Source organism: Cibotium barometz, chromosome 4 (assembly GCF_041138505.1).
Source record: "Cibotium barometz isolate CiBa-2024 chromosome 4, ASM4113850v1, whole genome shotgun sequence".
Taxonomy (NCBI): domain Eukaryota; kingdom Viridiplantae; phylum Streptophyta; class Polypodiopsida; order Cyatheales; family Cibotiaceae; genus Cibotium; species Cibotium barometz.
The window spans coordinates 9,802,733-9,830,326 of NC_141049.1; the positions used below are offsets into that span (position 1 = coordinate 9,802,733).

Sequence of the window (27,594 nt, forward strand, 5' to 3'; positions counted from 1 at the left end):
GGCTTGCATGATCTTCTCCGAGTTTATGGAGAAGTGAATGGCCATAGAATCCACATTCTTCTAGACCCTGGCAGCTCACACAATTTTGTTAACTACAAACTTGTGCAGAAATTGGGTCTTGATATGACACCCAGCGATCATACCTATGAGGTACACCTACCTGCGGGAAAAGCAAGTATGGGATCGAAAGGTGGAGATGCTACCAATCCGGATTCAGGACTACAAAGATACTCTGGAATGCTATGTTATGCACCTAGAACATGTAGACTTGTTATTATGGATTGAGTGGTTTAAGACTCTTCAAGTCCAGATAGATTGGTCTAGTCATATTTTTTCTTTTCAGCATGGGAACACCCAGTATAGTATTTTAGGTGATTGTATACATCCCTCTCAGGGACCTCTTGTAAATGCAGTTGATTTTGGAAATATAATGGATTCTTCTTTATATACCGCTTTCCATTGTGTATTGATTTCACTTTCTTCATTTCTCATCCCTTCCATGGAAGTCAATGAATTAAGTGTGTTTGAAAGCAAAGAATTACAAAAGATACTTGATTCGTTTCAAGATGTATTTCCTAAGGAACTGCCATCGGGTTTACCACCTGAAAGGGCAGTAGATCATCGTATTGACTTGACCCTTGGTGCTCATCCAGTCAGTATTCCACCTTATAGGATGAGCCAAGCTGAGGAAGATGAGTTGGCTACACAACTCGAAGACTATTTGAGGATGGGCCAGATCCGTCCAAGTAAATTACCTTGGGGTGCACCTGTGTTGCTTAGGAGAAAGAAGGACAACACCTGGAGAATGTGTATAGATTACAAGAGATTGAACAAGCTGACAATTAAGAACCGTTATCCTCTCCCTAAATCAGATGACCTGATTGACCGATTAGGAGGAGCGAAATATTTCACGAAGATAGATTTACGTACTGGCTATCACCAGATACGTATTCATGAAAGACATGTCGAAAGAACCGCCTTTCGGACTAAGTATGGCCATTACGAGTTTCTCGTATTACCTTTTGGGTTAACCAATGCTCCAGCCACTTTCCAGCAAATGATGAACGATCTTTTTCGTGAACATTTGGGAAAATTTGTGGTGGTGTTCTTGGATGATATTTTGATATGTAGTCGTACTCTTGAGGATCATGTTAGACACCTCACGATTGTCTTATCTATTTTAAGACAGAATTGACTATATGCTAAATTAAGTAAATGTGAGTTCTTTATGACAGACATCATTTACTTGGGACACAAGATCACTAGAGATGGATTGAGCATTGACTATGCCGAGTTTAGAAGGTTCTGGACTGGCCTATACCGTGTACAGTGAAACAACTTCGTTCTTTTCTCGGTTTTGTTGTTTTTCTTCGGAAATCTGTGCGGGAGTACTCTCAGCTCACACTACCGATGACCGACTTATTGAAAGGTCGTGGACGTAAGTCAAATCAGCCTATCACTTGGAATAACGATTTGGATATGGCCTTCAGACTTTTTAAAGATAAAGTCAAGGAAGCACCTATCTTAGCATTACCCGATCTTAGTCGGCCTTATGTTCTTGAAACTGATGCCAGTGACTATGCCATCGGGGCTGCTCTATTTCAAGATGGTAGACCGGTTGCTTTTGAAAGTAAAAAGCTAGACGACACTCAATCTCGTTGGCCAACCCTTGAGAAGGAGCTTTATGTTGTGATTCATGCTCTCAAGGTTTGGAGACATTATTTATATGGTTCCAAGTTTCTGGTATTGACTGATCATCAGGCAATCAAGTATGTGTGTGATGCGGATGATTTGAGAGGAAGGAAAGCTCGTTGGGCTGAGTTAATGCAAGATTTTGATTTTGAGATTCATTATCGGAAAGGGTCCATGAATAGTGTCGTAGATGCGCTTAGTCGAATTAGAGAGGTGAATACTTTGTCGTTCACCGAGATGTCTACTGACTTATTTCAGTCATTGAGAGGGCTTTGCAGGATTGATAGTTATTTTGGTCCAGTTTGGCAGAAGATCCAGGACGGGAGCCCATTGATTGACCAAGACTCAATGACTGAGCAGTCTACCATTCAGGCTGCAGGAGGACTGTGGATGATTCGGAATGGTTTACTATTCCGTAATGACAAAATTTGTGTACCACAGATCCCGGACATTAGGTCCAAGATTCTTAAGGAGTGTCACGATGCCTCTTCTGCTGGACACCCTGGGGTACACAGGACGCTATCGTTAGTGAAACACACTTTTTATTGGCCAAAGATGAAAGGGTATGTAGAAGATTATGTTCTCAAGTGTCAAATTTGTCAAGCAAATAAAGCTGAACGCTTTAGACAGGCTGGGTTGTTGCATCCTTTGCAAATCCCAGGTAATAAATGGGAAAGTATTTCCATGGATTTTATTACCGGATTACCAAGAACACATCAAGGCCACGATTCTATTTGGGTGGTGGTAGATCGCTTGACAAAAATGGCTAGATTTTTATCGACCCGGAAGACTATTACAGCTACGCAATTAGCACGGCAGTTTATCGAGCAATTGTTTAGACTGTACGGGTTACCGCAAGACATAGTCAGTGATAGGGACTCTAAGTTTATGAGTGATTTTTGGAAACTTGTTTTTGAGAAGTTGGAAACAACTTTGAATTTGAGTTTCTCAGATCATCCTCAATCTGATGGCCAGACAGAAAGAGTAAATCAAATTTTGGAGAATATGCTTCGAGCATATGTATCCAAAAGACAGAGTTCATGGGAGGATTATCTTCCTATGTTAGAATTTGCATATAACAGTACTAAGCATACGAGTACAGGTTTTAGTCCTTTCATGCTTATGTATGGTTTTCAACCTAGATCACCTGTTACAGTAGGATTCTCAGGACTTCAGCATGAAGCAGCACGTAATTTTTTGCAAGATATGCAAGAAATGTTACAAGTTGCGACGGAATTTATTAGAAGTGCTCAAGACCGAGACAGATTTTATTCTAATAGACATCGTTTATCTAGAGAGTTCTTTGAAGGAACGATGGTGTATTTGCGAGTTCCGAAAGATTCCGAGACTTTACGGACAGGTCGATCTCCGAAATTATCCCCTAGATACTGTGGACCATTTCGTATTACACGAAGGATTGGTTCAGTTGCATATGAATTGGATTTGCCTTCTCATGTGAAAGTTCATCCTGTATTTCATGTCAGTAGACTTAAGGAAGTACTGGGTGGAACAGACCAGTTAGTTACTCCTCAAGAAATCATAGATGTCGAGGACATGACATTTGTTCCACACGAACCTGAAAAGATTCTTGGATTTTGTGAAAGAAGATTGCGTAATATGCTTATCACGGAATACAAGATCAAGTGGAAGGATCGTGTTGAGGAGGACGCTACATGGGAGACATTGACTACTCTTCAGAGAGATTACCCTAGCTTTTTAGTGAGCTCGAGTGAGCTCTTAGAGGAAGGGGAGTATGTCATGTGCACAGTGTGTATCTACCGTGTGCTATACGCACACAAGACTAGCTTCGAGGTTTGGGAAAGCTTGGAGCTAGGCAGGCTGATTGGCGAGCTGAGTTAGGGATAGACTAACGGGCAGGCACCCAAGTATGGACGGGCGGGCGCCCAAGTGTGGACACCCGATGACCGGCCAAGAGCCTATAAAAGGGTGACCAAGGTTAGTCATTAGTCATATAGAGTCTCGCGTGATTTGTGAGAGCTCTATGGTCTGGAGCCTGGATCTACTAGTGCAGACGTGCACCTGCTTTACGCAGCCGAGACCGGCAGCAGTCTCGAGGCCCGCGAGGGTAGCTTCGTGGCGGTATGGGACGTCCTGAGGTAGAGATGGGTTGGTATGTCCATCTAGTTAGCTCAGCTCCTGGCTCGGTGGGGACAGCCAAGTCTGTGGGCTTGCCCACGGCTGTCGTGGTTGGGAGGTGAGTTAGGCATGCACCCCCTTCTTGTTTGTTTGTTTGTTTGCAGGTTTCGAGTCTTGAACCAAGAGCGTTCTACGAGGAGATCCGGTGGGGATTTGACAATTAAGATAGATCACTAGGCACTGGAACGGTTGCAAACCATGCCCAGTGTCCAATGGAGTGATAGGTAGTCGAGATGGAGTCAATTGTTCCAACAATTTGGGGGAATGATTGAATATGTCTCTAGTAAGAATAACCCCGTTGCCGGTGCTTTCAGTCGAAAAGGCACGATTCAAACATTGCAGGAGTCCACTGTGCTGAAAATTCAAGGCAAAGACTTGGACAGCATGAAGGCATAGTATTCGGATTCGGAAGAATTTGGGACTCAATATCAGTTGGCCCTCAATTCATAACTAGGCCACTACAGTAAACAGGATGGTTGGTTGTTTTTAAAGAACAGTCTCTGTGTACTTAAAGAAAAGTGCCAAGTCCTTCTCCATGATGTCCATGATTCTCTTGTCGGAGGTTATAGGGGTATCAACAGTGCCCGTTAGAGAGGTCATTCTATTGGCCCAAAATGCGACAGGATGTCTACCAACACGTCCAAGCATGTCAAATATGTCAAAAGGTGGAAGTCCCACATACGAAATAGGCAAGGTTACTTCAGCCCTTGCCTATTCAGAGGGATCTTTTCATGACATCAGTATGGACTTCAGAGGCCCTCTTCTCGCCTCAGCTGGATCTAGAAACACAAAGTGTATGATAATTGTGGACAGATTCAGTAAGTTTTGCATGCTCATTCCATGCAAGCAGACAGTCTCACTCGAGGACATAGCTGGCTTGTTTATTTGGTTTTGTTATCCCATTGTGGTTTGCCACGGACAATCACATGAGAGAGAGATCCTAAGTTCACGTCCCATTTTTGGAGAGCGTTGTTTGACAACTTTGGGACTGAGTTGCAGTTGTCTAGTGCATTCCATCCACAAACAGATGGCCAAGTAGAAATATATAATCAATTGGCCTTTGATGTTCTCAAATCATACTACCATGACTAGCAGTCGAAATGGGAGCAATATCTTCCATTGGTTCAGGCAATCTTGCATGATACTCACTCATCCAGTATTAGCCGAACACCGTATGAGGTAGCATTTGGTCGCCGGTTCTCATCTCTTTTGACGAGACAGGTATCAACATCTCTAGAGGCCAACAATACAACTGAAACATTTTCGGATATCATTGAGTCAATTAAGGAGCGCCTTGCCAAAGCTTAGGAAGCTTATACTTGGCAAGCCAATAAATCCGGGCAAGATGTCAACTTTAAGGAAGGGGATTTGGTATATCTCCGCATCATGAAGCAACGGCTGAAGCAAGTGGGCAAGCATTGTCCCAAGCTTTCATTCCGAAGTTTTCATTGTCCCAAGCTTTCATTCCGAAGTTTAGGCCTATTTACCGTCATTCAAAAGTTAAGTGATATCTCTTTAAAGTTAAAGTTAAAGTTGTCTTTCATGTTTCTTGGTTGAAGCAATATGTAGGTCCAGCATTGCAGGATGTATCAGAAGAACAAAAACCAGACATGATTGACGAGGCAGAAGTCATAGAGTCAAAACAAATTCTCCTCCACAGATGGAAGCATGGTTCTGGTTGAAAAATATGACAATTTTATACCAAGTTGAAGGACTGAGGAACCCGTGAAACAATATGGCTGGATGAAGAGTTCTTTTAGGAGTACCCCTAGTTATTGTTGGACTACTTGGAAGCCTTGAACCTGCCGCCAAGCTAGGTTGGAGAGAATGTCAGGTGTACCTTGCACTGGGGTACATAGTGACACTCTGGCATCATCATCAGTGCAATATTTGTACATAAGTAATACCTTTTTCTAGGAATATTTGTCGTACGCCATGATCCCATTGTGAGCCCTTAGTCCAGGGACAGTCAGGCACGAGCTACGTAGGTTAGTCTCCGAGCCATAGAGGTCAGTCTTGAGTCCGTCCTCTTTACCCACTTGGAGAATTCTTTAGATAGGTGCATGTAGTAGTCAACCATAGCATGTAGTTGGATTGTAGATATATCTGTGGGCCTGCCCATAGCATGGCCAGCCCATAAGGGCAATAAAACAAGCCATAGAGGGGCAAAGGCAGCCAGTCGGCAGCCTGTAGGAACCCCTACTTGCAGTCGGCTAGTACAAGTTGCATCAATCACCTCAGCATCAGGTTGGCAGCATGCTCACAGTCAGCCAGGCATTAAAAGGCAGCAAAAGCTTATTGTGCAGCATTTAATGTTGCTAAGTGGCATTTTTGTCCACTATCTGCTGGCCGCGACAGCATCTGGATAAACCAACCAGTCCAGTAAACCATATATAAGCAGTCGCCTAAGTTCAGCAGTGATCATTCAGAAAATTCAGCAAGTCTCAAGCAAGACTCAAGCAGAATTCAGTAGTAAATCAGTAGATAAATATCCTTTCCTCTCTAGGCTAATTATTGAAGCTCCTCTTCCATTCTCAGTCAGCATATGTGTAGTCCTACAGCTATTTGGACTTGCATAAGTGGCCCGAAAAGTCTCGTGTAGTGCCTTGGATTGGTGGATACTTAGCCGATATACGGTCTTCGTCCTTGTTGGGGGAAGTCATATCGCTTGTTCTCAAGCATTGTACATCAATTCTCCAAAGAATTAATATAAGCAAATACTCTTGCTTGCAGGGGGGGCCTTGAGTGGGTAATTGGGACCCAATACTGTGTCGTCTACTTCTCTTCTATTCTCTTCTCTCTCTCTCTACTCTGTGAATTGGATGCTAAAGATCTCACCATGTAAAGGTATAAAGAAGGCCTTGTTGTACGTTACCACGATCAACCTCAGTGCATGTAATGCCTATCCTCACCCAACAGCTTACCCCAAGCACCTTACACCCATTCTTGAGGCTACCACCGAGTAACCTACCTTCACTTCTACCCACACCCCGGTGTACTTAAACCCAACTTACATTCCAAGGCCCCAACAGGGTTAACATGGCTAACTTACGGTTAGATTAACGGGGAGATGGGATTAGGGATATAAACGGGGAGGTTTAGGAGTTTAAAGAGGCTTGGGCTATTTATGGCACCTAATTTATAGGTGGTCAATTTGTCTCATTTATGGACTCTAGGCTCTATTGAGACTTCTTCCTCCATTCTCCTCTCTTCTTCTTCCCTCTTTCTCTTGTTCTCCCTTTCTCTTCTCCTTTCCTCTTCTTTCCCCATTTTCTCCTCTTCTTCTCCCTTTCTCTTCTTCTTTCCTCTTCTTTCCCCGTTCTTCAATGTCTTGAATTTTGCCCAATTTCTCCCACCAATTTTGACATTTAATCAAGCAATTTACACTTTATTTTTAGGTGGCTTCTTTAAGTTTTTTAAATATTTCTAATTTATGAAAATATTGGTTTTTTGAAACTTTGTGGGTTTTTAGTTGAGGGATGAAATCTTTTGGAAACAAACAAAACCACGAAATGTTACTTGTGACTATGGGCTGAGCAAAGAACGTTCGGTGAGGGAAGTGGCGGGGCTGAGCAGAAATGGAGGTGATGAGGTTGGGCTTAGAGAGTGGACAGGGTTAAAGGGCTAATGGATTATAAGGCTCAAGACTTCTTAGTTGAAACAGGTTTTGTGGATCTTGAAGGTTTTCGATATGATAGGGTTTTTAAGCATTTTTTACATCAAGCTATGGACTCCTATGTGCATGCTGTGATATAAAGTCTGCCTTACGTGCTTGATTGATGAAATGAGGGTGTTTGTTCGACTTTTTGAAGGTCGGATTTGACCGCAAATTTCTGTTATGGTCATTGAAAAGCACGACAACAAATAGTAGGAGCGACAAGTCCAAGCTTCAATTAGTGAGCTGTACCCAACATACAAAAAGAGTGGTAATGTTTTTGTTAGAGGCTTTAGTACTACCGATTCAACAAAGTTTTCATTGACACACAGTCTGTACAATGTTCAAACAAGCCAATTGGTTCCTTTATGTATCGTCAACATTGTTAATGTCTTGGGTTCTGCTTGTTTGAATTATGCTTTCCCTTGTGTGTTTGACTAAGATATCTTGAAGAATGGCATGCTGGACAAGCTTCTCTATTGTAAAGGTCAGAATTCACCTATCAAGGCAGCAGGTGGAGCAGAGTTCACAGAAGAACTAAAGGAGCTAAATCTTGAAGATGCAAAAAAGGCCTTAATACGTGCTGTGGCAAACACGAACCTTGGCAAGGTCATACTTAAACATAGTAGTGACATATTATGGCCTGTTAATAGCCAGAGCAGGGCATCCCTTGGTCCTTCTGTTTTTCCAGTTTGAAATAACATTTAGTAATTATTGCCTGCAGGACACCGGGCCCAAGCAAAGGAAGCATATTCTTAAGATGATCAATGTAAATTTTTTCCTTGTCTCCCCACCCTCCTTTTGAACAACTTGCTTGATGCTTGAATTAAACATAGTGAGTGACCTTGTTTAGTTAACTTTTGTTCCATCTGTCTTCTTGTGTCCATACAAGGTTTTAGAGTTATTTTTGCAGTTTACAGACTCAAAAAGTTACCATAAAATTTCCTTAAACAGGATCCAGAAAGCTGACAAAAAGCGGCCATTATAGGATCAAGTAGGTGATATGTCAAAAGTGCATCTATCATGCATATTGGCTTGAAAGAAAGAAACTGATTAAATAACTAACTGAAATGTAGTTTGTAAAGTGCCGCCCAGCTAAGAAGGTAACCGATTAAGTGATGTGTGATACTGAGCAGCAGCATTGCGGCATGGCACGTTGGGCAGGCAAGGCAGTGAGTACGTCAGCCTGTTGGCTGGTTTTTCATATAACTAATAGAAGGATCTATTTCCCGGGGAAAAAAAAGTGATACGTGGTGCAGGTGCACCTAGCACTGTGTGTTAAGAGAACATGTGTGTCCCCATACATATATATTGCAACATTTGCTCTTCTGCCTCGTAATGAGAGTCTCAGAGTAATGAGTGGGTCGTGGCACATCTTAATGCCTCTGTATGATAAGAGCCACCTGCCTATGCTTGTCTATTTGAGGTCACATGGTGAGGCCTTGGACGTCTAGTATTTCTCACTCTTACAGCAATGTCATCTATGCCCCACGTAGGTGGGCATGGAGTTTCGGTGGTGGTCTCCAAGGAGTGTATCTGAATCGTCTGATCGGATGTCTTAGGATGAGTCCACCCTTCCCCAGTCCATTTTTTGCAATCTGCTGCAGTAACATCGTGAAAAGAGATAAGAAGTCTTTGTGGCCACCCAAGATCTATCCCAGTACTTTCTTATGATTGCCTCTTGGGTCGAAGCCCAGCCGTAGTGCTCACATCTGCCTACGTGGAGGTACTGGGTTCAAATCTACCCACTCCCATAGTGGACATGATGGCATGTAATTCAGTACCCACTCTGGCATTAATATTTTTTTTCTTATCGTTAAAAGAAAAGGGCACAAACATGGCTGGTCTTTGTATTGATTGAAAGTTGAGACAGGCCCAAAACCGTTATATGGCAATGGTCCCTTCCTTGAATCTCATATTAAACAGGTTTGAAGAGAGTGTTTCTCAGTCTCAATTTCCCTCATGTCATACACTTAATTAGTATTGCAATCTTAGAGTGATTGTGGACTGCATGTAGCCGGCCGGTCTCACATCTCAGGTGGGATGATGGAACTCTGTTGTAATTTGTAACCAATGGCGATCCTCAGGGTGTGAGACAAATGCATCTGCAAGTATTGGGACTCAATGATAAGTAAGTAATAATTTCTCTGGAAGTCTGTCTCTTTTGGGAGGTGTGGTGGTTTAATCCAAGTCCAAGTTCAGAAGTTATGTTCTTTCATATGATCTGGTTAAGCTGGACTGCTTAGATCAAAGTTGGGAGCATCAAGGGTGGATATGATATTTATCTACCAGCTAGATGGATGAGATGAGTTCAAGCTTTGGAAGACGGTTAGTTGCAGGGGATTGGAGATATGAGTGATTGGAAAATTAAAATGATGTCTTGTGAGACTGAGTCAGGAGAGCATACCATTACTTGAAGGTTCTCAATCTTGGCCCTTCCTATCTATTTATTTAAGCTTCCAAGTTGGTACCCCATACATAGCTGCAGGGCTAGACCATGGAGTCAAAAAGAAGAACTGGTTTTCAGAATGTGCATGGAGGCATGGCATTCCCAGATGTGCCGTGGAACCATATAGAGAGACTCGCCATGTCCACTGCTAATGGGAAGTTTTTTCTATGGCGTTGGAGAATCTTCCTGATATGGAGCTGTTGTGTGGAGGGCTGCTGCGGACTGGGCCCCTGTGGGCGGCAAGTACTAGTTGGTGAGCTTGGTCCAGGGTGATTCCAGAAGGTTGAGGTATGCAGCGCAGGATTGCATCTAGTCCTCTCGGGTGGATCAGTGGGCTCGGGTACCAAATCCCTCTTGGAAAAGGTAGTGGAATCTCCCTCAGGTGTGTATTGGGCACCTACAGATATAATGCTCCTCTGTCTCTACTTTCATAGAGTAGTGTACAAATCCTGTCCTTCCAGGCAATGTCCTCAGTTCTCCTTGTCTCTAGTCTGAGTCCGGTGAGATGAAACCCAGACCTACCCAATCGTGATCCTCATGGCATGTGACATATGTCTGTACATATACCCTGGCGTATGGATGAATCTATCCACTGTGACCCTCAAGAAATGATCTCTATAGAACTGCATCTTTGTGGGGAGTTCGGAGGGGGTGAGCCATGTGGTGTGGTATGCTGGCGGGTGAAATCCAACCGGATGATCAGGTTGGTGGGTGAGACGGAGCATCTATCCTGATGGGAATATATATATATATATATATATATAAGGGTCACATGTGCCACGTGACAATGTAGGCCCACAGGTGCCAAGCTCTCGTGTAAGGAATCAGCGTGAGTCTCTGGCCCACTGAATCTGGTCATGTCCTTGGTGTGCTAGCTGGGAGAGGACTTCCAAGCAAGCTCGGTAATCCATGGGTGTCCAGGATGTGGAGGTGCTGTATGTAAGGCAGTCTGCAAAAGTGCATCTACCTTCAAATGGGCTGCCACAAACTCTGCTTGGATGATGGGGTGTGGTACCAATGGTTTGCTCCAGATCATGCAGGTGAACATCATGACCTGGAGCTTCTCAATCCTCCTCACCAAGAGCTGGCCCCTAGAAGGGGACCCCATACATCACCGCTGGTGTGGTACCGATGGTTTGCTCTAGATCATGCAGGTGAACATCATGACCCGGAACTTCTCAATCCTCCTCACCAAGAGCGTGGCCCTAGAAGGGAACCCCATAGACACCCCCGCTTCCGTTCCTAAAGAACCACACCCTCCATGCGCTAGGACTTGCTTCAATGTTACAGAGAGGCAGCCCCACAGGTGGTGGATGTTGAGGCCAAGTACACAGTCCATGAGGACGACAAATTATGACCCCGGACACATGAAGTTCCTCTGCTGTACTTTATTGTATGCACAGGATCTATGTAGTACATTGACCCTGTCTATCCTTTCAGCAGCTAGGCTTTTATTTTTTTCATGTTGTCTTGACATCCAGTTTACTCATGGCTTTTATATAACAGCGTTTTGGTCTTTTATACACCCACTATTGGGCACTGATGACGTTAGTGGGGATGTCGTAGTATCTAGTCCGCACTATGCATGATGGAGTTGATGGTTTATTGTCTTGTGGATGACTACCATGAGGTTATAAATTGCACTTTCTTATAAGGTGAATTTGGGCATGTTCCTGGATTCATCTATGTATATCTTTATGTCTTTCTCTCAATATGCGTGTGTGTGTGTGTGTGTGTGCATGTATGTTTTCTCAGTTTGCATGTGTGAATTTGGGATGTTCTTGGATTCATCTAGGTATATCTTTCTTTCTTTCTCTTAGTATGCATGTGTGTGTGTGCATGTATGTTTTTAAGCTTGGATCGTTTGGATATGGAGGGGTGGAGTATGCAAAAATTTTTGTTATGAAGGTGGTGTGTGACCAGGTAAAGGCACCTTGTGTTGGAGATTTGAGCTTAATTCTATTGGAGATTTGGCTGCACTTTGTCAATTACTTAATTCTACTGCTTTTGTAGACTTTTCAGGGCTTCAAGGTGGTTGCATTGTGGATGTGGAGCTTTTGCATTGGTGCTGTGTATAATGCAATCCATGCTGGTTTCCTGTGCTATGAGATGGGATGGTACAATTTAGCTATGCAACGTTTATGAGAATAGTGGGCTGGCCTCTTGCTGCTGTTGGTGACTTGATGTATGCCATACGGCAACCAACTCACTTGCATAGTTGTCAATTTGACAATGTGTAATTGAACATGGGAGCTATCTATGTAATTGAACATGGGAGCTATCTAATGCCTTTAACTAGCTCAATCTAAGCTTGCAATCATGGCTCCAGCTGAGTTGACGCTTGCTTGTTGACAGCTTGATATGAATTTTTTGTGACTTGAAGGTTTCGTCCTCTGTATGGTAGTTGCCAATTGGGTCACTATGACAATTCCACTGACCAATGTTGAGTCATAAAACTATCTCAGAACCCATTTAGGACCCATAGTCGAAGGACAGAGTGTCTTGGGAATCTCTCATCTGGGCTGCTCACCATGGCTACTACTCGTAATAGAGGCCTTACATACATGAGCTAGCCAGAGCTTGGGCATTTCATAGTGGGGGCAAAGCATTGATTCTAACAGTTAGCTATTCTACATGTAAAACTGATCATATTGATGCTCTAAAGTTTAGACTGTAACAGAAAACATGTGGATTGGGGCAATTTTTAAATTGCAGAAATTGAAGCATAGGCTAAAATTATGTAGAAGGATAAGGAGACTATATGTGCTGTTAGGGAGCATTTGGGATGCGTAGAACCTTATAGAAACATTGCTTCATGAGTGTGAGAATTGGAGACGTCCAAGAAAATGAAGGTTATTGGAATCGTGTGTGTGTTGGAAATCCATTATTGTAAAGCTTGAAGGCTAAAAGGACGTGGAAGGGTAAGGATGCCATGAATTTACTAAGCTGTGGGGAAGGAAATTATTATCATGTGGACGATAATATGTGGACTATCATGTGGTACATGTGGTTATCAGGGCATGGCATGTGGGCTTGCCCACAGACTATAAATTATTGTATTTCTTTTTTCCATGAACTTATGCCCTATGGCTTGTGTATGATGTCTTATGGTGGGACACCCCCGTGCTAGGGCATGCAACTGTATTGGAAATCCATTATTGTAGAGCTCGAAGCCTAAAAGGATGTGGAAGGATAAGGATGCCATGAATTTACTAAGCTGTGGGGAACACCTATTATTATTGGAGCATAATATGTTGGCTAATCATGTGGTACACGTGGTTGTGGGCTTGCCTACAGCCTATAAATTAGTGTATTTCTTTCCTTCACAAACTTATGCTATACTGCCCCTATGGCTTGTGTATGATGTCTTATGGTGGGACACGCCCTTCCTAGGCATCCAACTCATGTTATCCATGCTTATTGTTTGCATGAAGGACACCTTGCCTCTCTTTTTAGGGCTCTCATTAAGGGCGTGGTATGGTATCCTGTTTGTTTTTGCTTTATACCTGTTTGTCCACATGCATCTGTGGGAGGTAGTAATCCATAAGATGAACAAAGTTGATTTGGGTGCATGTTTATGTTTAATAAATCGAATTGACTTTGGACTCTTGCACTGCTTCAGGAATTGGAAAATGCAAATCCCACTAAAGATCCAGTCAACTCACCCTTCTTGTCAGGCTACTGGTCACTACTATACACGGCACCAGTGGATGGTATAGCCTTCTTAACATCTGTATGATTTATCTTAGGAATATCTTATAGTGTTTTTTTCAAAGCAATGGAGACAACTTAAAGAAATCCTTGTTGGTTTTGTCACATCTGATTTCAATGCATAGGATAATGTCCAAAGAAAGGTAAACCTCTTCTCCGTGTGATGCATTAGAGTGGAATGTTTTCCTGCAGCAGCTGACAAGAGGATATTTGTTCTTGGAATTCCTTACATGTGTGCATGCAGAAGAAGCACATCCACCACAATGATAAAATGAAGCTTGTGTTCAAGGAAAAACTTTCCCATACATACTTACTTTTTATATATATATATAGTGAAACCACTCTCTCATTAGAAAAAAAAATGTATATTCATAGTTGTCCTAGAGTGTGGCAGCTACTACTTAGTTCAAAAACAGTGGGAAAACACTTCTGGTTGCTGAAAGGAAAGCCCTCCGATTTCATGAGAATCTCAAAGGGATTGTAGAAGGGCTCTTTGGAAGTAAGCAAAGAGTTGAACAAAATCTCTAGAGGAGCTGATTCGGAGCATGGTAGATGGTCCACAATGCCCAAAATCTTGTCCAGTCAAGGAAGTCTGTATAAGCTGGTAGTGGAGGAGAAAGGCAACCAAAAAGCCAAAACATTCGCGCGCCCTGGAAAATGATCCCAGAGGTGTCTGGACAAATCATCAAGAAAACCCCGAGAGTGAAAGCAATACCACAGAAGGTGAGGCATCATCTCTCTAGGATGGGAGCACCACCTACAAGATGCAGTGGCAATATGCCTCCGTGCCAAAAGAGTTCCCACTAGGAATACCCAACCACACATCTGTATAGAAACAGCCGTTACTTGAGGGGCGATTTGCTCTTCCAAATTCTTTTCAATGTAGCTTTCCACCAAGCAAGAGATTTCGACATATGCCAGAGGCGATTTGCATGATCCTCAATCCATGGGGGGGGGGGGGGGGGGGTGTTGTAAAGAGCAACATGTTGCCAATGAGGTGATAGCTCAAGTGGTGAAGGTGTTTGCCTAGGACCAAGAGGTCTTGGGTTCAAAACCCCCCTTGGTGCTTCCTTGGCGGCATCGCCTACTATGGGTGGATAAATAAGTGCCTACGAGCGGTGAAATTTGGTAACTATGGGAGGATCTTGGGCCAAAGGAAGGCCAGTGGGGAAAAAAAGGAAAAAAAAAGAGCAGCCTGTAAGCCTTGGCCACGGACAATTGGTAAAAAGGCACAAGAGTATATCCCGGAAGCTGCCTATCAAAATACCAATCTTGAAGTCTCCTTGTCTCCTCAAGCATTGGGATTGGCTGAAAAGGTTGCATCATTTCCGAAATGACTCTCCAGATTGGCTTTTGATGCATCCCCAAATTACATTGCTTGAGGGCTCGTGGAAAGGTTAAAACATAACCATACATACATACACACATACATGCATGTACACGTGTATATATGTATGCATAGCCCACAACAAGAAAGAAAGAAAGCATGCATACATGTATATATGTATGTATAGCCCACATACATACGTGTATGTATGTATTGTTGGAGAGATGCTACAACCAAGCACAAAAATCCACACACAAAGAAGTACAGTCTTGAGAGTACAAGGAGAGGCACACAAAGCAATGTTGTAGATTACGTGATAAGTGCCAAAAGTACAATATAAGATGAACCCTATTATGAAGTAAGGGTGGGTTCACACCTAGAGTGCAGGGGATAAAAACCCCTCTTATGAGGGTAAAAAGTGCCCAAGCTGGTCCTATTGGAGTTCACCCATCACTGCCATGACGTAGATGTCTACGAACTCCCCGGAGTGATGATGTGAACATGTACAGGGAGATGGCAGACCAATCCCCGAAAGGAAGTAAGCCCAAAGCTTTGTGGAAAGCTTCGAACTTTTCATGAGGAAGTGCCTTCGTGAACAGATCTGCTAGGAAGTGCCTACATAGTACAGGCAAGGTCTATGGCCTCGGTCGGGGATGGTGGAGCGTCTGCCATGGAGTCCTCTTGGGGTTCAGGACCAGAAGATGCCGAGACTTGCACAAAGAAAAAAGCCCAAGCAACTAAGACTTCAGAGGGTAGAGGTTAAGCAGGGGGGAGGGGGAGGGGGGGCGGTGGGAGGGAGGAGGAGCAGGCGGTGGAAGACGAATAGAGCACGAGGTGGGATCAGGCTCTCTCTCTAGTGGCTCCATGTATGCGTGTGGACCAAGGGGTTCCACGCTTTGATATGTCGATGGCTTGTGTGATCCCTCTGTCCATGTGGGGCTTGAGTGGCCTCCTTTGTTGCAGGCCGAGGTAGTCTAAAGAAGTCTATTAGAATGCAGTGGGTAACGGAGGTCTGAAAAGCATCTCAGTGGCTTTGACTCCGAGCACTGCTGGGCACGGCGTCCCATGGTGGCAGAGCTTGAGTAGCGACATACCCAAGCATCCTTGATCCCGATACTCCATAACTTGTGAGAGGACTGAATCCATCTTCGAAAAGACAACAGAATCTCGTGCAAATCTCATAATAGGGCAGACATCTACACAAGTAGGGCTCCTCTGTGGGGTGATCATGAACAAAGTAGTTTATTGGGGATCGGGTTAGCGTGACCAGGAGCTGGAGCTCCCCCCATTTGTACTTGCTGTTGCAAATCTCTCTCTCTCTCTCTCTCTCTCTCTCTCTCCCCCCCCCTCCTGCGGGTCCTCTGTGCACAGCCCCCTCCTGCCATCGCCATTGCTTCAGCCCTTCCGTCCTCTGTGCACAACCCCCCCGCCTTCGCGGCCCCTTCCCCACTGCCTCTCACTTCCCCCCCCTTCGCCGCTGCCTCGTTGCCTCCTGCTTTCCCTCCTTCGCCGCCTCCCTCCTTGCTGCCTCTCCCGCCTTCCCCTGTGGCGCACCACCTGAGCCCCCCTCCTCTAATCGCCCTAGCCTTCGTCCCTCTCTGTGGTGCCCCCCCTCTGCCATCTGCGTGTCCACCTCCTGCGCCTCTTCCTTTGGTGTGTCTCTCTCCCGTGCCCCCCGCCCCCCCCGCCCCCCCCGCCCCCCCGGTGGGTCCTCCATCTCCCTGGATAGGTGCTTTGAACTTTGGGCAGTCTCCATTTAGGCAAGTTTCAGCAACTCCTGGTTTTCGAAGCTCCAGGAGGACTTTGACAGTTGCATCTTTGGAGGCCTCCACCTTGGTTTGCAAGATTATGGGTAGCCGCCCTCGACGCGTGGACAGATCAGGGATCTGTTACAGACAAGCCTTATTGGCGTGCCTGAAATTTCATTGATATTCATCCCTTGGGATGTGGCTACAACCAAGTTGAGTTTGATTCACCTGCAGCTTCAGACAGAGTCATGCAGCTGAGCCCCGTGGCACTGTGTACAGCCCAGGCCTTCTTTGCGAGGTGGTAGCACGACTTCGACCTAGCGTCCGACCTTGTGGCTGACATCTCAGGCTTTCCTGTGACAGTCTGCTTTCTTGGTCTCAGGAAGGAATACCTTTCTCTCTTCCCGGTGATAGGTGATGTTCTTGGGAGAGTGATGGAATCTCCCCCCACCGCCACTTCGGTTCTTGCTTGGACGGTTGGGATTCCATCCCTTCATATCTGGATAGCCTCTTTGGAGTCAGTTCCTCATTCCATATCGCTTTCTTGCCTCTGGGGAGATCCTGTTTTGCAGAGAGTTGAGTACTCCAGCCTGCCAAGCCAACGTTTCATTTGCCGGTAGATGGGACACCTTGCTAGAACTTGCCCTCGTTGCCGTGAGTGCAGGAGGAAACCTCTAGTGGTCCCCCCCACCCTCGTTCCTAGTTTAGATCTTCATCAAGGGGGTGGGAGGAATATGGTCCCCTAGGCACTAGAGCACTAGGACCCGACCTCGGTCGATCCCCGTGTAGGAGAGTGGCAGACCGCATGCAGAACAATCGGCAAGACTTCTAGAGTAGAGCAGCACTGCTAGGCGCGTCATGCTGGCAGGACATAGGAGGATATGGTTTTGTCAGAGAACCGTTACGAGCATTTATCTCATCAGCCCCGACGATGCCCCCCCCCCCCCCCCCCACCCCCCAAAAAAAACCCTCGACGAACCTGCCTTTGCCTCCCTGTTTGGAGACTGTTGCCTCGTCAAGACCCCTCTCTAGGCATCCAGATTCTCGCGAGGCTCTCTGACCCTTCAAAGCCTTCGGTGGGCCTCACCTCGCAGCCCCTGCCACCTCCCCCGCACAGGTGAACCCTTGCCCTCCTGGCCCCCCTACTTAGCCCTTGTCCATCCCTCCCCCCCGCCCTCGCCTTCTGCTCTGGCTTCCCCCTTGCAGCTCCCTGTGCTCCGACTTCATCGGAACCCCCTACTTACACCCCCCCCCCTCCCCCCACCTCGCCCCTTCCACCTCTCCACTCCCACCGCCCTCCAATTGCGCATGACCAGGAGCGGAGGCAAGAGGCTAGTTCAGTCCGCTGTTTGATCCATCATTTTACAGAGCTGGTAGAGATGACCATCTCTTCCTCTTTGGTGCGAGCTCTCCCTCTAGAGTCACCCCTACGGGTGCTAGGGTAGCAAGTTGACTACAATGCCTTCCTGTTGAAGGAGCTAGTGTGTTCGAGGAGACGATAGCTCCCATTCGTATATGTGTGGTGTTACATCACTCCAGGGCTTCCTCCAGTGTGGGCTCTCCCTCCAGAGTCGCCAGGCGGCCACCTTGGGTGTTGGGGTAGCCAATTGACTACAACTTCTTTTGATGCCTTCCCATCAAAGGAGTTGGTATGTTCAAGGAGACAATGGCTCCCATTCATATATGTGTGGTGTTACATCACTCCAGGCCTTCCAAGTTCCACCATAGAGAGTGGCATGATGATCTTCTCCTTCCCCCTGAGTGCACAGTGATGGATTGGAGCATGGAGTCAGTGTTTGCCGCTATTCACGGGCAAGCCATAGAGCTCTCACACCATTTGCATGATCTGTGTATCACCGACGTGCTTACTCACTTATGGCCCTTGGCTCGGATGAAGTTGGGTGGCTATGGCCATAGAGATCTCTAGGGGAGATGGTGTCCTCCAGCCTGGAGGTGCTTCTTTTTGTGTTTCTTCATGCTTTAGTGGCAGCACTCCTCCCCTACAGATACCTGCATTACGATAGGTGGAGCCTAGAGTATGCATATTCAAGGGCTTGGACAGAGTGGCTCCACATGGAGGGCAAGATTTGTGCCCATTTGGCGCGGCTTCACCCGAGGGCCGAGAGTGACTTCTCTTTGTGGAAACCCACTCCCAAGACTCTTTGAGTGGAGGGCAGTTCTGACAGTTCTGCCTCCCACAGATTTTAGTTATGCAGATTGTCTCATGGAATAGTCAGGGTTTTGGGAGACCATAGTGCTTTCAGAGGCATGGTGTCCTTAGAGAGGAGCTTCATAGAGCAGCAGTCAAGTGGACCCATCGACATTCTCTTCATCAAGGAGCATCATCAAAAGAGGGGCGTACCCGACACTGCGGGAAGATCGTGCAAGGCAGGATTTTGGTCCCATTCTTTTGGCCCCTCTAGGACACGGTGGAGTATGCATTTCCGTTAGCAAGAAGCTATTGCCTGCTGTGGTTGACTCAGGCACCATTGTCACTGTGGATGAGCTCAGTGGGTGATCATCAAGATTGGAGAGGACAGTGTGGGCTTTTTGAACGTATATGCACTGAATGCCGCAGTAGGCAGAGCGACCTTCTGGAGTACAGTTCGTCAGTCCCTTCCACAGGCAGATTTTTGGTGTATGGGAGGGGATTTCAACATGTTAGAGTTGGCAGAGGACAGACTCGAATGTGGCATGGCTACAATTTCTGGTACATAGTACTTGGCTTGGGAGGAGTTGATTTTGGCTTTGAGGGGGCAGGACCGTTGGCATTTATTGGAGTTTGGACGCAGCCCTGGGAGTTTGTGCTTCACGAGATCTAACAGGAGGAGTACAGGCCTTAACTTGTCCAAATTAGATCGGTTCTATGTAGATGAGTGGGCTTGTGGCCGTGGTGGCATGATTGGTATTTTGGTAGGCACTACGTTCTTGGATCATGCACCGGTTATTCCATCCTTGGAGGCAGGACGAACATTTGAGCACCTGGATCCCTAGAGGTAGGACGAACATTTGAGCACCTGGATCCCTGATAGCCTCATTTAGGACTCTGAGATATGCAGCAGCAGGATAGAGCCGTAGGCGCCTTTGATGCGGGCCTTGGAGAGATTAACATTTTATTATAGGAGGCAGCAGATTGGCTAGCTTCCGAGTGTAGGAGAGGAGCATTCACTGCAGCCTAGCTTCCTTATAGCGGCTTCAAGAGAGAGCACCAGATAGCCTGTGGATTGAGGGTCAGTTGGCTGTCGCCCGTAGAGAGCTCAGATCCATAGAGGAGTGGAGGGTGGAGTACAAATACAAAGCGAGAACCTCCTCTTGGACACAAGCGGGAGACATGGTCATTGGGGGTTTCTTTGAGATTGCAAGCTTGCACAGGTGGAGAGATGGTATCCGTAGGTTGCGAGGCCAGGACGGATCCATTGTTACAAACCCCCTCCATGTGAGAGCCATTGTCACATATTTCTTTAGCTCTCTTCTCATGGGTGCCCCCCTATATTCACAAGTGTTGGATGCACATGAGCAGGTTTGGCGATAGAGGTGGTTCCTTCTGCTCTCTCCGGAGTGTCCTATTGACTTCCCTCACTGCAGAGGAGCCGGTGGAGGCCATGATGGTGTGGGGCTAGAAAAAAAGACCAAAAAAACATGTATATTTGTATAGAACTCTAGAGTTTGTGTGTCAAGCAATGATGGTCGGTTTGCACTTAGGGTAGGTGCTACAGCATGGTTATTCATTAGAGTAGAGGGTATTGTGTTTTGAAATGCATCTCTACATTTTGTATATTTATAGCATTATGCATTGTATGGGTAAACATCATAGTTTAAGACATGATGACAACTCTTCTGAAGAAGCTCTCAATGACATTGCACTCTTGATCTCGGAAATTTACTTTCGGAAGGCTATGTCACTTGCTTCGAGTATGTGATGGTCTTGACGTGGTGCCTTGATAGTGGGACTTATGGTGATGTAGTGGCCGCGGACAAGTAGCAATGTGGTGGTGGTGTGGTGGACTTACAAATAGGAAGCTTGTGAACAAGGGTTAGGCTATTAAAATTTCAAAAAACAAAACTAAGATTTAATAACCTTAGTACTAGAGGCAAATGCAAGAGTTGGAGCGCCGACAAGCCACGTTGGAGGTGATGAGAGCTTTGAAGGAGTCGCCAAGGAGCCGGTCGCAAGGGGAGCTTCCTGATTGTCGAGGAGAAGCGGCCACGACTGAATTAGAAGGAGAATGGCTAAAGCATGACGATGGCAATGCAGTCGACTGAAGAAGCAAGAGAACCATGTGCATGGCCGGCACCGTCGGCATCAGAGTTAGAAAGGAAGTGTTAGAAACATGGTGAGCAGAAATTAGACTAAAGCTGAAAACTGAAATCAGAGAAGACAAAAACACGCTGAGATACTTCCATTGATGTGACCCCTTGAATATATAGGGGGAAAGTACAAGAGCTGAGCATGAGTGCATATGGGATAAATCCCTGAGTGCCACATGGCATACACTGAGATGACCAAGACTAAAAAAACTCCTAGTGAGCATTTAGTAAAAGTACTCCTAGTGAGCACTTAGTTCCAACACCCTCCTTAAGTGATACTAGGAGGACATGAGTGACAAGATGACAGATGACAAAGATAGATAATAAGGCAAGATGAAGAGACTGATGACTGATGACTAGACAGACAGACAAGCCAAGATAAAATGACTAAGACTGAAAGACAGAAACATAAGACAAGATCCTAAGACACCCCTCCTCAAGTGATATCCTCATATGGGTCCACAAGGGTAGGGACAGAAATGGATCATAGACTTAGACATAGACAATCAGCCAGTAGAGTGGTCCCACAGACAAAGAGACTGTCAAATAGACATTAGAGAGTCTGACAACTAGATGATAGATGGGGACATAGACAAAATGCCAAAGACATGTGGGTAACTAATCCACAAAAGATAGGCATATAGACTGATAGACAGAGTGTCAGAGACATGTGACTGTAAGATCACACAAGATAGACACATAGACAGAGAGACTGACTGATTGTAGATAGACAGAGAGATGGACCTTGATAGATAATCCCTCCTCAAGGGCAATCCTCCTACTAGAGTGGGTAATGCAGGGGTGCCTCTTGGATAGGGACAAAGATAAGTCCATGTAGACAAATAGACATGACTTTACCCCATGATCTACATCATTGGTGATCAATGGTGGTAGATAGCATGAAAGCATAGACAAATATGAGAGAGATGGGAAGGTCTTACCATATTTGGCAGTGTCTAATCCCATACATGAGAGACAGATAGACGAAGGGAAGGTCTTACCTCTTGCATTGACTAATGAGCAAGGGCAGTGTCTATTCCTGTACATTGAAAATGAAAATGACGTTTGAATATGAAAGAAAAATGAAAATTCCTGATTTTGCTGCTTCAGCCTCTGAGCAGGTCTTCCCTCTCTTTCAAAACCATATTTTTGACCGTCTATCCAGAGGGGTAACCCGTGAATGGCTGAGCATGAAGAGGTTGCTGGTCATGAAAGAAAAAAGGGCACTTGGGCCTAGCTGAAAAATTGACGAACCAAGACCACCCATACCTTGAAATCTGAGGGAAATTGAGTAGCCAGCATGAGGACACTTGTTGGGCCTGCTTTCCATAAAGAAGTTGATGCAGGGTGACGTGCTTTTGCACCAAAATGTGACCCAAAGAGGAAAACGCAGCAGCAGACTGATTAGACGGGATGTTCCCAGCAGATAATCGATGAGGAAAGGGGTTGCGCAGCCTGAAAACAGTGAAAAACGTGCTGCTGTTGATGAACCGTTTGCAGATTAGGCTTGGCGGGTTGCTTACTGATATGACGAGCTGCAAAAAGATGCGTGGGTTGCTAAGGAAAATCGCCATGAAGAAGAAGGTGCGCACCACCATGTGAACCACGAGCTGCACAAGAAACTGCAGCGTGTCGAAGATGGGGTGCATGGCGAAGATAGGCTAAGAAGGTATGACGAACTGCATGAGAAAAACACTGCCTTGCTGAAGATAAATTGTTGATGTTTGAAGAGATGCCTGAGGGCTACAGAGAAGAAGATGAAGATGAGCTAGGGCTGCAATGGGAGCTAGGTGGAGACCTGCTCTGATACCATGTTAGAAACATGGCAAGCAGAAATTAGACTAAAGCTGAAAACTGAAATCAGAGAAGACAAAAACACGCTGAGATACTTCCATTGATGTGACCCCTTGAATATATAGGGGGAAAGTACAAGAGCTGAGCATGAGTGCATATGGGATAAATCCCTGAGTGCCACATGGCATACATTGAGATGACCAAGACTAAAAAAACTCCTAGTGAGCATTTAGTAAAAGTACTCCTAGTGAGCACTTAGTTCCAACAGGAAGGAAGATCCAATTGCCTCCGAGGGTGCCTAACATTTGAAAAACTATGAATAAACGATGTGATCCGAGGTTGGGAGCTTCTGTACTTAGAAGAGGGGGAGAAGCTGCTGCTCTGATTACCTGAGCTCATTTAAGAGAGAATCAAGTTGACTGTGAGCTTGTCAGGCTTTATGTAGTGTTGAGGGCGAAGCTCAGGATCATTGTGAGGAATGGAGTGAAGGCCTTGAAAGCTATCTATATTGAGGTTTCCTGCACTTGGATAGACTACCGGGGGCTTTGCTTGATATATGAGTATTTTCTTGCACGAGAGATTCAGCGCAACTTTCTTGCTTCCCCTCATATTCGTATGGGTGTTTGCTGTTGGGGCTATTCACAAGAAGGCATTACTCTTTGGTGGTTTGTGAAGCTGGGGCTATTCACATGACTAGGTTGTAAAATCAAAGGCATTGGAGATTATTTTTATTTAATCCCGGGCAAGGCTATCTTGTTGTGCATGTGTGATGTGAGAGCTTGTTTTGAGATGATGCTCTTAATCATGGATGTGTGGTGTCGATGAGTTTGTGTCATTGTGGTGGTGCCTATTCTAGTCAAAACCTTGTAAAGCTTCACTCTATTCCAATGTGTATGTGTGATGTGTGGGGTGTTGTGTGAGCACTCTCTCTCAAAATATTCACTTATGGGTATCATATTAGCTGGGTTTTAAGTTGATAGGTTAAGATCAATCTCAAGGAGAGAAAGGTTAAACATAAGCTGGAGTCACATCTCATTAAACATTGACAACTTGTAACAATCTAAGTGTTATATGCTTTATTAGGTGTGGGGGTGATCAAAAGATTTACACCATGATTCTCTCTCTTGTACTGGAACCCTGGCTACAACACATATCCACTGTGGGTTTCCACGCAACATTGTAGGTTCTTTCCGCACTGATTATGAGTGGTTTGTCCTACTCCAATTATAAGTAGGGTTGGGTAATGTTCGTATTGCTCGAGATCTTCCAGACTGGGTAATAGATGCAAAAATAGTAGAGGAAGAAGATGTGGATAGTAACTGACTTTATGTGGATGTTTGTATCTTTTGGTAAACAAAGTCATGTATCTATCTCATGGTTGTACCCAGCAGTGGTTTTTATATAGAGTTAGGATATATATCAACAATGTTTATTTTTCTTGGGATGACTATGGTGATGTGTTGGTTGGTCATTATTCTCATGGGGTTTTTTATGTGAGGTTAAGAGTTTTGTTTTTATTCCATTCAAGTGTGTCAGTGGCTTGCTTGTCAATTGGGTGTACACTTACCCAATATCTAGCATTATACCACATCTGCTTATTTGGAATAAAAATTAGTGTGAAATCTTCTTGGGAGGTTCATGTTTGTTCAGTAAGGGTTGGTCATGGTGGTTTTGGAGTTTAACAAAGAGTCTTAAGGTGTTCCTCTCATATGTTCTAAGGGTTGAGGGTTGATAGAGAGGAGTTGTAGAGGCAAAGACTGATTGCTGCTCGTTACCTCACAATGGCACTATCTAGGGAAAAATGCCCAAGAGAGGACGGGGGCTGCAGTCTCCTTATTTCTCTAACACTGGGATCTCATGGATGGTGGCCTTAGAGCTGCCTTCAAGGAGATAATGATTATGGGAGCCATGCTAGAGAGGGTGGCAGAGGGATTGATCCATTTAATTCCCAAGGAGTGTGGTGATAGATTGGAGATTTGACATTGAAGACCCATCACTCTCGTAGGGACCGCCTACAAAATTCTATCCAAGGCCATCAGCCGATGACTACAGCCCTTCCTCCCTGACTTGATTCATGGTACATAGACATGTTTCGTTTAGGATTGGAGCATTCTGGACAACATCTTCACTTTCTAGGAGTTGACCGCTTTGGCCATTTTGCGATAGCAAGATCTTATTATTCTCCTTCTTGATTTCGAGAAAGCCTATGATAGAGTGGATTGGGGCTTTCTGGAGGAGACGGTGTGCAGGATGGGATTTTCGAAGGAGGGGGTCTAAGGTGTTTTTGGACTCTACTCGGCTTTGCACTACCAGGTTCTCATTCAAGGAGCCAAAGGCAACATATTTCCGCTTTCTTGCTTGGTCTGGCAAGGCTTTCCCCACAAGCACCTTATCTTTTTCTGTTTATAGCTCAGCGATGAATAGTTTTCTCTCCGCTCAGGAGACGGGGCTCCAGGGACTATCCGCGTGCAGGAGGAGTTGCTTGATTCTGAGTTTGCCGATGACACAGTAGCATACCTGTCTGGAGACCAGGGGAACCTCGAGAGATTCGCCGAAGCAATAGAGATCTTCTGCTGTGCATTTGGAGTGCATATCAATTGGCACAAGTGTGGATTTTGGGTTGGCTTATCATCCGTCCCGACTTAGCATCCAGTTGAGACTTTTCAGTGGATCCCGAGCGGCACTTCAGTTCGTTATCTTGGGGATGCCAGGTGGGCATCGATATTTCCTCTAAGCAATAGCTAGCCGCTCTTCTTTTAAGCATTCGGAAGAAGCTATTATACTGGAGTGCAGCTAGGCTTTCCTTAGTTGGCCGGGTCGGGGTGGTGAACCAGGTTCTTCTTGCCACCTGTTGTTGGGTCTTCTCCCGGGCTTGCATTGGTCAGGTTCAGCAATTGATTCGCAACTTTCTGTGGACTGGTAACAAGAGGCCTGCTCGGGCTTGGAGAGTGATCATTCATCCTCGACGTAGAGGGGGTGTGGGCATCATCGACCCCTCCATTTAGTGTCTTGCCCTTTTGGGCAAGTTGATTGTTCGTGGCCTTCTTCTAGGCAGCGAGTCTTGGAAGGACGTCCTCTTGGCTAGGATTTTTACCCGCACTCCGATTCTGGGAGGCCTTTCGCCTCCGAGTTCAAGATGGATTTTCATAGAGATGCGGGCTTGTGGCTTTAGCCCTGCATTCGAGGAAAGATTTGCAGCTAGTCTCTTGCGTGCTTGGGATCATCTCAGGCCAGCCCTACAACAGCAAGCTCCTGTTGCGTCCGAGGAGCATGGCTAACAGCCTTTTATCTTGAACCTCTTGGTCCGTTTGCCTAGTGGTCACATGCACGTATCGTGGGGAGCTTTGAGCATGGGTCCCATTAGTAGGTCACTTAGAGATTGGCTTACATTCAGATAGTTGCCCCCAGAGACTGAGGAGAGGGGCCTCATTGGGATCTGGGGTAGGGATAGACTTAGCCTTGACATCGACTCTTCCATTCCTCCGGAGTGGCTGGCCTTGATCCCGGACCCTCCTCCCTTGCAGTGGATGGGAGTGTTCACCAGACATGATATACCCTTGGCAGTTCATAGCGCGAATGAGAGCTCCACCTTACTCACCTTCTTTGTTGGACCTCATGGTAGATATGGAAATGCTCAACATGCTCTTCTAGAGTACGACTATATATCAAGATATCATCTAGAAACACAACCATGTCTCTAAAGAGATCATTCATCATCTGCTAGAAAGTAGCAAGAGCATCCGTGAACCCAAAAGATAACACGAGAAACTCGTAATGGCCATACTGCGTGCGGAATCGCGTCTTAAAGATGTCTTCCCGAGCAATCTGTATCTGGTGATTACTAGTATGAAGGTCAATCTTCGAAAAATAGGAAGCTCCCTGCAACCTATTAATCATATCATCCACTGTGGAAAGGGGATATCTATTCTTGATTGTAACTTTATTCAACTTTTTATAGTTGACACACATTCTCTAACTTCTGTCCTTGTGCTTTAGAGGTACTAGTGCTCCCAAGGAGATTTACTCTTATGAATCTGTGCCGATATTCTGACAACTATTAGGCAATCTCATCCTCTTCCAGCTGGCTCATCCTGTAAGGCACAATGCTCACAAGTTGAGACTGGGGAACTAAATCAATCTTATGATCAACCGATCTATTGGGCAGAAGACCATGAGGTAACTCAGCTGGAAACATTGGTGAACTTTGCCCTGATGTTCTCTAAAGCTTGTGTTTCCCATACATCAAGACTAACTAAATTAAACTCACAATTAGCATCAAATCACATGGTATATGAAACACACTTGAACACTTCATAATTAGAACCCTTTACTATATTACGAAGTTCAATTGAGTTTACAAGTGTAGTGGTTGGGACATCAAAATCACCTTGTAGACAAAACTGGACACCATCCATGATGAAAGATAGCTTATGACCCTTCCAATCTATCTGTACATATCGTGGTTATGAAACCACTCTTTACCTATAATAACATCTACTCTATCCAAATTCATAATCATCATGAAATCTAGTGGCTCTGAGTAACTCTATATAGGTATAGGCAACTGAGACACCCGCCGAACCCAAAACTGTGTACCCGACGCCATGTCGACACAATACTAGTGATCACTTGGTTGTGTCTCCACTCCCAACTTCCGCACAAGCTTGGCATTCACGAAGTTGTGAGTACTTCTAGGGTCAAAAGAATGTGTACAGTTTTCCCATGACTAACCCTTACATTCGTATTAGGTTCG

General features: G+C 45.3%; 2 protein-coding genes across 6 annotated transcripts in view; one reads left to right on the plus strand and one right to left on the minus strand.

Annotated features, from left to right (window-relative positions):
* Window positions 1-27,594, plus strand: part of LOC147638886 (putative plastid-lipid-associated protein 3, chloroplastic) — a 113,116-nt gene that overhangs the window by 15,063 nt on the left and 70,459 nt on the right. For 3 of the 5 annotated variants that reach the window (XM_086785328.1, XM_086785324.1, XM_086785344.1), the window contains exons 2-5: window positions 7,662-7,775; window positions 7,958-8,113; window positions 8,229-8,273; window positions 13,576-13,666. In XM_086785328.1, the coding sequence (XP_086641454.1) occupies window positions 7,662-7,775; window positions 7,958-8,113; window positions 8,229-8,273; window positions 13,576-13,666 (406 nt within the window). Of the gene's footprint in view, window positions 1-7,379; window positions 7,514-7,661; window positions 7,776-7,946; window positions 8,114-8,228; window positions 8,274-13,575; window positions 13,667-27,594 lie in introns of those variants that run through there. The other 2 variants (XM_086785337.1, XM_086785335.1) reach the window with 2 other exon arrangements.
* LOC147638887 (uncharacterized) lies at window positions 22,024-23,284 on the minus strand. Its single transcript, XM_086782359.1, has 2 exons — window positions 22,317-23,284; window positions 22,024-22,231 (listed from the first exon to the last, which is right to left on the minus strand). The coding sequence occupies exons 1-2, from the start codon at window positions 22,694-22,696 to the stop codon at window positions 22,183-22,185; spliced, it is 429 nt and encodes a 142-aa protein (XP_086638485.1). The 5' UTR covers window positions 22,697-23,284; the 3' UTR covers window positions 22,024-22,182.